The 10132-nt window shown below is 42.6% G+C and overlaps 1 protein-coding gene across 1 annotated transcript; it reads left to right on the forward strand.

Moving 5' to 3' along the window:
• The first annotated feature begins 3744 nt into the window (after nt 1–3744).
• foxb2 (forkhead box B2) lies at nt 3745–6408 on the forward strand. Its single transcript, XM_033017584.1, has one exon. The coding sequence runs from the start codon at nt 4213–4215 to the stop codon at nt 5197–5199; it is 987 nt and encodes a 328-aa protein (XP_032873475.1). The 5' UTR covers nt 3745–4212; the 3' UTR covers nt 5200–6408.
• Nucleotides 6409–10132: the final 3724 nt, after the last annotated feature.

Raw genomic sequence — 10132 nt, forward strand, 5'->3', positions numbered from 1 at the left:
TGGCACGTGAGCCTCCCTGCAAGATTATTGGCTCCCCCCCAGTTCAGGTGTAATGCATTCTCTTGAGATTGTTAGTGCTTAAACTAAATTAGCAGGAGGGATGGTCCCAGAGCAGAGAGAAAGAAGAGAGTGGAAAGGCCGGAGGTTTAAAACTGTGAGCCCAATGATCCATACATGTGAAGCCCTCCCACTTGCATCAGCTCCTTACCCATGGATTCAACTGCATCATCCGTGTGCTTCTTCCCTTGTTAGTACATTGTATTGGAATAATGCTGAGATCACATCTGTGGAGGACCTGGTTTTAACCTGTCACCCATCTCCCTAAATTCTCTATGAAATATCTCCTTGTCCCACCTATGCTATAGGTACTGATATGGACCATGATCTCTAGCTGCTCAATATGTCATGAGCTCACTCTGAAACATCCTAGACCCCGGCAGCAGAGTGGCAACAGACTGTGTTTCACTTGCACCCCTAGAAACGCCAGTCCCTACACCTGATTATAGAGATGTCAATCACTATGGGTCACCTCGATTTAGTCCTATCCTGCCTTTTAACAGAGCCAGATGTATTCTACTGTCCTGGCTGCTGCCACTATTTCCTCCTGAGAGGCCATCACTCCAAAGTGTATCCAAAATCATATACCAGTATTGGAGGCAGTACAGCAGAGACCAACAAAACTAATCCCTGATATGTGAGTATTATCTATCACAAATGGCTAAAACATAACTATATCTGTATGAGGAGTGATCTCATTGAAGCACAGAAGATCTTTGGTGGCATGGGAGAGTTAGGGCCTTTCCAGGAGTGGGAGAGTCGAAAGGAGGTTGACATCGTCTAAGATAAGGGAGCGGTCATTTACAACGGAGACGCATTGCAATTTCATCTCACAAAGGATGGTGAGTCTCCAGAATTCACTCCCCCAGAGTTTTGCAGAGGCTGAATCAATGGAGGTACTAAAAGTGAAGACACGTAAGCTGTGGAAAGGGAGGGCCTTTCAATAAGAGTTGAAGTCTGGTGGCTTGCTTCCTGCTGTTATTTTGTCGTGTTTTTGGTCAATATTCTTGGCATCCAATGCATGCTACTAATTTGCGAAATGCCTTGGGACAACTACAGCTCATTAAATATGATAATTGAGCGGAGGCTCCTGTTGCAGGGCGACTCTGAGAAAGAACGCGTTACAGGACGGAGATGGAGGCGAACGAGGTGCAGGCTCTGGTTGCCTAGAGATCACCGTATGGAGAATGTGCCAAGTACATTGACGCAAGAGTTGCGGGACAATTCGCGGAATAGTTTAAGTGGAAGAAGTGAATAAAAGAATGACCGAATGCCTGAATGACAGCCGTGACTTGTTGCAACCAGAATCCGCCTGGGGTTGAAAGTTGTGAACCCATTTATTGTGAGCTTTCCAACGCTCAACTTTGCCAAATATCTTGTATCAATTTTGATATTGGTAGAGGGGCAGCGATGAGGCGCTATCTAATATGTGTTAGGCCATGATCTATGCCGGTAATCCGCGCCGCAGTGAAGTCAGGATGAATTACAGAGAGAAAAGCGCAAGTGTTCAACCTGAGGCACAGCCGCTGAAACGGAACGCGGGTTGTTGGGTTTTATTCCAAATCCACCCTTCACATGAGCCAACGTGCAATTGACTCAATTATTTGCGGATATTTTCATTTGTTGTTGGATTCTACAAGGCAATGGTTCTAGTAATCGCACTGTAGCTATTTGCTGCTAATCGGCCGTTTCCCGGGTAACTATAATAAGGTGGATTCCGTTTGGAAAGCTCCAAATGAATCCACAGGGATACACAGCACTTCATTCACCCCGCTCCGCCACCGGCTGGTAATTCTGGATTTGCAAAAGTGTGATTCTCCGAGTCATCCATTCTTAATCTGAACAGGATTATGCTAACATTTGAATTTTGGCTTGTACCAAAGAACGGTTTAGCGCATGTTGGGCCAGTTATTCCGCATGTGAAGTGCAAAACGGAGTGACAATGTTAAAAAGTCCACAATATATTTGCGAGTTTTATCGAGAATCCGAATCCTAAAATTGTGACATTTAGGATTTCAGTCAATAAAAATGTTTCTTATATTCTTATTCTCTACCCCCACCATTCGCAGTGCTGTCTGTAAAAAATAACAATCTCAATCTCAACTGATTTATGCTTCGTGACTTAATCTGCCATTTTAGATAGAGGCGTCTCCGCGTGAAACTTCACTCCTGGGACCAGTTCGAATAAATAGTCGCTGGAAGTTATTGAGATCCACGCATTCCATCTCTGTTACATGCTGCCGAGCACCATTACAATCTCTAGGGACAAAAGCCAACTGCAGTGTCATTGAGTTTAAAGCCCCCGTGCTTTTCAAAGTTACAAATCGGTCCCCAAATGTTCATCAATCTAAATGTTGGGGCGAATTTCTCCCGGAGTCCGATTTAAATCGGTGGATCGTGCCACGCTTAAAATCGATTTTGAACAACCAAACTCTCCATCCCAGGAAGACCTGATTAGCACCCTCTTACCATCTGATCAATACTTGGTATTTTTAAACGGCGCATATTATACCTTTCAGCATTGTTAACTTGGTCAACTTCAAAGTTAAATATGTGCGTTTTTATTCACTTTGCATTGGAATGTCTTCCAGGCGAGACTGAAACACATATCATGACTATCGTTCACTGCTACCGAGTTTCAAATGCAAAGTGGGGCGATATCGTATAAAAAGCCTCCTGTTATTTCATCCGGCATCAGCATTCGACGGGTTGTTAGCATTCTTTCTGTCCACTGAAGGACGCAATGATAGGATATCAGCATAAACAGACAACCCCGTAAAAATGATATTACTCAGTTTGCCATTGAATGGTAATGGATTGTTTCGCGGCCATAACTATCGATATCCCTTTGAATCCAAGTTAGCCGTATTACCCTCAAACCTGCTTAGAGCTTCGCTTGATTTTTATGTTCAATTTCAGGAAAACGCACCAGCATATGGTGAAATATTTTATATTATTTTTTCATATTATTCTCCCAAAATCACGCATTACAATCTCTAACTTCCTTTCTCTCGATCTGCTTTTCGTCGTGACTGCTCTTTCCCTTTAGCGTGTGTTCTATTTGTGAAATAAGTTTACTCTCTGATCTAGAGATGACACCCGATTCATTTGGCTCTTTTTCAATCTGCTTATTAAAAAAAAAACAAAGACAGTAACTGGAGTTAGGTGATGTACCCCTGACGCATCCATTCGCAAAACAATTGCGCACAGCGTAGTCAGCGCTGTTTATATATGTAATTGCAATAAACGCACAACTGACCAGTAATTAATATTTTAACATGGTTAATTTGTTTGGATGATCCTTATACAAGGTAATGTCGAGGATTTCATTTTTTTATGCAGCAGGCAACTGGCGGTCCGAGGCAAACTAAGATGACATACGCTAGGGAAGTAAGTTTGCCGGCTCCGTTCAAATAAAGTTTAAAGCCGAATGAGGAAAAAATGTACAGTCAGCTATGGAAAGTGTGGATACGCCAGAGTCCTGCGGGATGTTTATTCTCAAGACGATGGGGGAAGCAATGAGTTAAAGTCAACTTCGTGGGCTAAAGTGAAATCAGTTGGATATTTTATAACCATCAATATTAAAGTTTAGTTGGAGGTTGAATAACTTGAGCCAACTACATACCACGATACTGTCCATTCGTGTTTCCTCATTCCCTCACTATTCACTCGGGCCCCACACTGCGTTCAAAAAATGGAAGTGCGTTTTATTGGTCCGTTCAGTCTTCCTTAAAAGGTGTAAGTGAAACAAGATTCGAGTGGGATTTTTCCCTCCCTCTCTCTCTCTCTCCTCTTGTCCCTGAGCGGTTGTCATGTGATAATGAAGAGCAACAAAGCGCTGAAGGGAGCTGCAGGGGTCTGTGCATCTGTGATCACAACAAGCCTCGTTAGCTCACACAACGCAAGTGTGCACTTCTCGGCCTCTTTATCTCCTAGTGAGACAGCGCGAAGCTTTTTAACCCGCGTCAACATCTCCGGCATCTTTCAGCAGCACACTAGACCAGCATCTGTAATCGGGCAGCACCTTAGCATTGCCAGGTTTTATGGAAGCGCGGGCAACTCGATCGGCGTCCGACCCCTCCCTCAGCTTCCTGAGCGAGGTGCTTTGGTGAATGTTGTACTTGTGACTACTGCTTTCCCATTCACAGCCTAAAAATGCCTCGTCCGGGGAAAAATTCCTACAGTGACCAAAAGCCTCCTTACTCGTACATCTCTTTGACCGCCATGGCCATCCAGAGTTCCGCGGAGAAGATGCTTCCCTTGAGTGAGATTTACAAATTCATCATGGACAGGTTTCCTTATTACAGAGAAAACACGCAGCGGTGGCAGAATTCTCTCCGCCACAACCTCTCCTTTAACGACTGCTTCATTAAAATCCCGCGCAGACCTGACCAGCCGGGCAAAGGCAGTTTCTGGGCTCTTCATCCCGACTGTGGAGACATGTTTGAGAACGGCAGCTTCCTCCGACGCCGCAAAAGGTTCAAGGTGCACCGGTCAGAACACTTTAGCGCTAAAAATTCACAGATGATCCATTATTTCCAGCATCATCACCAACAACAACAACAACAACAACAACAACAACAGCAACAGCAACAAGCCAAGTTGGGACTGGCCTCGCCGGAGACTGCCCCGGCAATGGGGCGCTTGCCCCACTTCCAGCCATATGGAGTCAACGGGCCCCAATCCACCGGATTTAAGCACCCGTTCGCCATCGAGAACATAATTGGACGGGACTATAAAAACATGATGGCCAGCGGACTTCCTTTAGCCTCTGTAATGCACCATCTTGGTTACCCCGTCCCCAACCAGCTCAGTAACATGGTGGGATCCATGTGGCCCCACGTCGGCGTCCTTGACTCCATGGCCCCCATGCCGGTATCTCCAGATTACAGCCCGTTCGGAGTGCCGATGAAGACGATCTGTCACCCTGGCACACAGACAATGCCAGCCGTCCCTGTGCCCATCAAACCCACAGTGTCCCTGGCATCTATCTCCGCGATGACAGCCCCGGGAGCGCTGCCTGGCAGCCCCACGCAGATCTGCCCGGCAGCTTCTTCATCTTCCCTGCATCTAGATCAGACTCGATCAGGTTCCACCCAAGGCAAAACTAACTCCTTGCACTCTATGCTCGTCCATTCCTGAGGGCGAAGGGACAGAAGTGCGAATCAGTTTTAATAGGCGAACAAGTTGATGTGAAGAGGTTAGTCGTGGCAGAAATGTTTGCTTCATTAAAGATTCACAAATCATTGGTATTTATACATAAAATCTGGAAAATAGACTTTTCAGGTAAGAGGATTTACCTTCTTAAAAGAAATTGGCAGAAATCTAAAACAAATTAAAAGCCATATCTACCTGGAATAAGTCCTATGTGAGAGAAACTGTATTTTCTTCAGTATTCCAGATGCATTCTTTGTTGGTATTTAAAGCTACACATTAAATACATCGATTCTTTGGTCACTTTTGAGATATTGAAAATTCATTAAGAGGGACAATCCAACAATCAACTGACTCCGATGATTCTGCTGAATTCGAGTTCTGGACATTATTAAACAAGAACGGCGGTGGGGGAAAAAAAGACGCACAGCCTTTAAAATGGAACCCTGTGAAGAGAAATAAGTCGGAACTAGAAATAATACTGCATCATAATTAAGGAGTCGATTAAAAAAAGCACTCAGCAAGAATTTGATGTCAAATGAGCCTACTGGTTTGCCAGCACGTTGGGTATTTCAAGTCAGGTCAAAAATATTTAAAACTAAAATATTTTTAAACTGTGCATTACAAATTGTTGTGGTTAGTAAATGTTGAAGGAGATGTTTCCATTGTAGCTTTAAAACTCTGATTATCACAGTTCAAAGACTATTTTTAAAACGTGGCGATTTCTTTTTACTTCTTCCACAAGTTGTATGTGAAAAGAAGTCGATCTATTTTGCGGCATGCAAACATTTGATTCGCGTCGATTAGAATATTAAGGATTAATTTTAAAAGTACATATTTATGCTTTGCGGGATAAACAATGATATGTTGTTCCAGATTTAGATACCTGCGTAGTTCTCATACGTTGTGTTTAAATAGACGGAATGAACGAGATGAATTGGCGGAATTGAAACACGTTTTGTACACGTTCTTTTGTACCACAAATTATGTCCTCACTTTAATTACAGGGATCTTTAAAAAAAAATCATCGTTTTGTAATTTAAATCTGGGCTCAGATTTTGAATAGATGTTGTACGAAGTGTTACGCGGGATTCGAAAGCAGTCTCATTGAAAGTCTGGACTTCAAGGCAAAGAAGTATGTAAACTTCCACTCTTCGTCTATAGTGGACAGACCGTGGTTGGTGCTGCCCAGTACTTTCTACAATGGCGAAGTCAAGTTAGCCTCCAACACATGGGTAGAAAGGAAATGGTCGTGATTCCTGACAGTTGCTCAAATTTAGTTTACATGTGTGTGTGTGTGTGAGAGAGAGAGAGAGAGAGAGAGAGAGAGGAGAGAGAGGAGACAGAGAGGAGAGAGAGATGAGAGAGAGGAGAGAGGAGAGAGTAGAGAGGAGAGAGGAGAGAGGAGAGAGCCCCACGACCCGCAGAGAGCCAGGAGAGCGAGTGGAGAGACCCAGAGCCACCAGAGAGTGCGAGGAGAGAGAGAGAAGTGAGACGCAGACGAAGAGAGAGAGAGAGAGAGAGAGAGAGAGAGAGAGAGAGAGAGAGAGAGAGAGAGAGAGAGAGAGAGAGAGAGAGAGAGGTAATTAAAAAGGGGAGAAATCTGCTTTTCACACCATCTTTGTAGTGCGTAAAAATTTGAGATCTTGTCCTCTTCGCTTTTCCTTTCACATGCAGTTTAGTTTTATTGTGATGTTAAATATGGTGCGATCAAAATCCGGACGGACAATGTAATAGCACTTTACGAGCACACACTGAATGGGATTGCTGGATTGTGAATATAGATGCATCGGAAGCTCGCAGTGGTTCCAACTTTTGTTCGTTTTATATATATTGGTATTGATTATTTCATTTGTGAATAACTGTTCAAAACACTTTATGTATACTGTACACGGGATCTTTTATCAGAATCAAATGTTATTAAATAATTCCCGTCAATTATGTGTTAATATGTTATTCTAAAATAAATCATTAAATATCGGTTACACTATGTCTGCCATTGAGAAAGCCACAAAAATACCTTTCAGCTCAATCCAGTCCAACACTCCAGTGAACACAAAGCACTAAAATGTGCTGGGACATGTTCGATGTTCCTTCCCGAGCGTAAGTCGCTCCTTGCAGGCCATCTTTCCATTAATACCAACTTTGTTTTTGCTCTTCTCGGTATTCAGCGTTCTAACTTGGAGGACAGTTTCAAACGCAGCTAGCCAGCCGAAGGATTGTCATCTGCCTCACGACAGCTTATTCAAAGACATAAATGCATATGTAACATTGATTCCGATTTCAGCAGAGGAAAGGGAAAGTGATCTTTCACCCGTATTCAAATATAATTCCGTTTCAAATGTAATGCGTCAAATGCAATAACACGTTTGATCGAAACAAAGGTTCACTTTTAAATTTGGAAAGAGGGCTAACAACGGTCATGAATGTATTAATAGTCCTCTAATCTAATATTCGAAAGTGGAAAAGTACAACTAATTTGATTCGTCTTCCCTTTTTTAAACGGAGGTTTAGCAACATTTCCACGTACGGGATTTCAATATTCCTTTGTAACAGGCAGCTGATATTTCTTCAATTTTCATTTTTCTTTTCTTTTTGCCCAATGGTTTAGAACTTGGAAAACAACCGATGGCACGCAAAGAGAAAGAATATGTGAGGTGATGGCGAGATGAAAAGCCAATAGTTTATTTTCAAACTAAACGGTGAAAAATATAACAGTGCAGTTATTACTATTATCAGGTGTCTTTTTTTTAATGCAGGCCAGGTTGGAGAGGCGAATCACATTCGCATCACGGTGGTCCGCGCAACCTGCCTGTCTTACACAAGTCTTCGAGTCATTAACCTGTTGCTGCTTCACACAAAACAGAGCTATTCATTCTACCGCCGGCTTTGTTTGTGGCACAATAAATAAAACGTGTGCAGCTTCTTTGAACATACTCGAGAATAATTCCACCGCGGGGATCTATCTATCCGGGTGATATTTAGACTAACATACTTTAAATTTCAGTGATATACACGGGCATCAAATTCAGCACCGAAACAATTGCCTTCAAGAAATGCAAGAGCATTATTCCTGGCATGGTCAGGCTAAAGTGTCAAACATTGCAAATTAACACCTTTAATCGCGTTCCGCGTTGGAAGAGCCTTGATGGGTTGCGCGAGGGGATCTGATTCAGAATTCAAGTTTCAAATTAATCAAAACAGGCAAAAATCAATAACATGTGAAAATAAACTGCACTTGGTATAAATGTATCGTTTTAGTCTTGATGATCAGTTTCTCATAGGGCCAAAGTGTGGATGGATCTGTACTTTTGTTGGCCATGAATATCTATCTAAGAAAACGGATGCATGTATTACTGCCATTCGATCATAATGTACAAATGTGAACAAACATATTTTGCTGCTTAACCACACCACTCTTTCAAGCCTCTACAGTAAACTACACCAGGCAAATACAACTCGTTTCTGAGAAGAAGGTGAAGTGTTGCTCCTGCAAGTGTACCTTCATAATACCCTGCTGTTACTGAACAATTAAAGTTTGTGTTTTATTATTCAACATGTCATGTCAGAACTATCATCTTCTTTTGCGCAGTACTTATCCAAAAGTAATTGCCATGTAGCGAGCGGGATGGTAAAAGGGATGTAGAGAGGTGGAACTATGTCCTCGCCTCTGCGGTAATGGTACGAAATCCAGATACATTGAAAAATGAAATGGTTAAAGTGGTTAATGTACGCATTAAATAAATCGCAAGGAAGTTCAGAACATAAGGTGGGACACACACTGCAAAAAGACTGATTAATGGAAATCACCCTTTAACCATTTAAAGTTTCAGTAATCTGGATTTAGTACCGTTACCGCAGAGGCGAGGCCAGAGTTGTACATCTCCACATTCTTTCCACTTTGTCGTACTTTGATCATTCTATCCTCTGTCTGAGGGACCCACAATTCTTCTGCAGCTATCTGAATTAATAGCAAACCTTGTCTAGTAATCACGCCGTCTATGCTGATGGACATGGGTCATCGTAAAGCAGCCTCTGACTCTTACTATTCTCAACCTTGTCTCTAAATTGTGTAGGAAGGAACTGCGGATGCTGGTTTACACCGAAGATGGAAACAAAAAGCTGGAGTAACTCAGCGGGTCATGCAGCATCTCTGAAGAAAAGGGATACGTGGCGTTTGGGGTCGAGACCTTTCTTCAGACGGAGTCAGGGGAGTGGGAAACGAGAGATATGAAAATGTACATAGAACAAATGAATGAAAGGTATGCAAAAGAACAAATAAATCGTTTGGTAACTTCGTCACTCGCTTTCTCCGCAATCTCCCCCATTCTGCAACCGCGATTATTCCCGAATTTAATCCCTCCTCTCACTGGAGGCCGTGACCAAGCAGCTGCATTTCAGAATAGCCTCTCCAATCCTTCCGTTGCCCTTTCCTCTATTAAGACCTGCCATAAATCTTGTAAGTAATTTGATCATGTTCCTCCATATCTCTCGTATGTTTGGTTAAGTGCTCAAATATCTTATCAAGTAGCTTGGTGTCAAATTTTGTTTGATAACTTTGATTCGTCTGAGGGCATTTTTGAGTTACAGGCAAATTGTATCAAAGTTTTTGCTCCTCACACCTCCGTTATAGTCTTCTGTGCATTGGATTAAAAAGGATATTAGGGCTCTATTCAAGGTAGCGAATTCGCAATCTACAATGGGGTAAAACAAATACAAGGAAGGACTTAAGCATGGGTCAGAATCTTTTAGTGGTTGACAATTCGGCAACAATATTGAAAGGGTGGATAGGAACGTTAGACACAATAATGTCATTTACATTGGAGTGCGTGGCAATACAATTCATTCCTAGGTGGGGAGTAAATTGGGTACACATTCTTCTTCTTTCGTGTGGCGTGCACAGCCTAAAGTTGTTGGACAA

This window comes from Amblyraja radiata, chromosome 3 (genome assembly GCF_010909765.2).
Source record: "Amblyraja radiata isolate CabotCenter1 chromosome 3, sAmbRad1.1.pri, whole genome shotgun sequence".
In the NCBI taxonomy this organism is placed as follows: Eukaryota; Metazoa; Chordata; class Chondrichthyes; order Rajiformes; family Rajidae; genus Amblyraja; species Amblyraja radiata.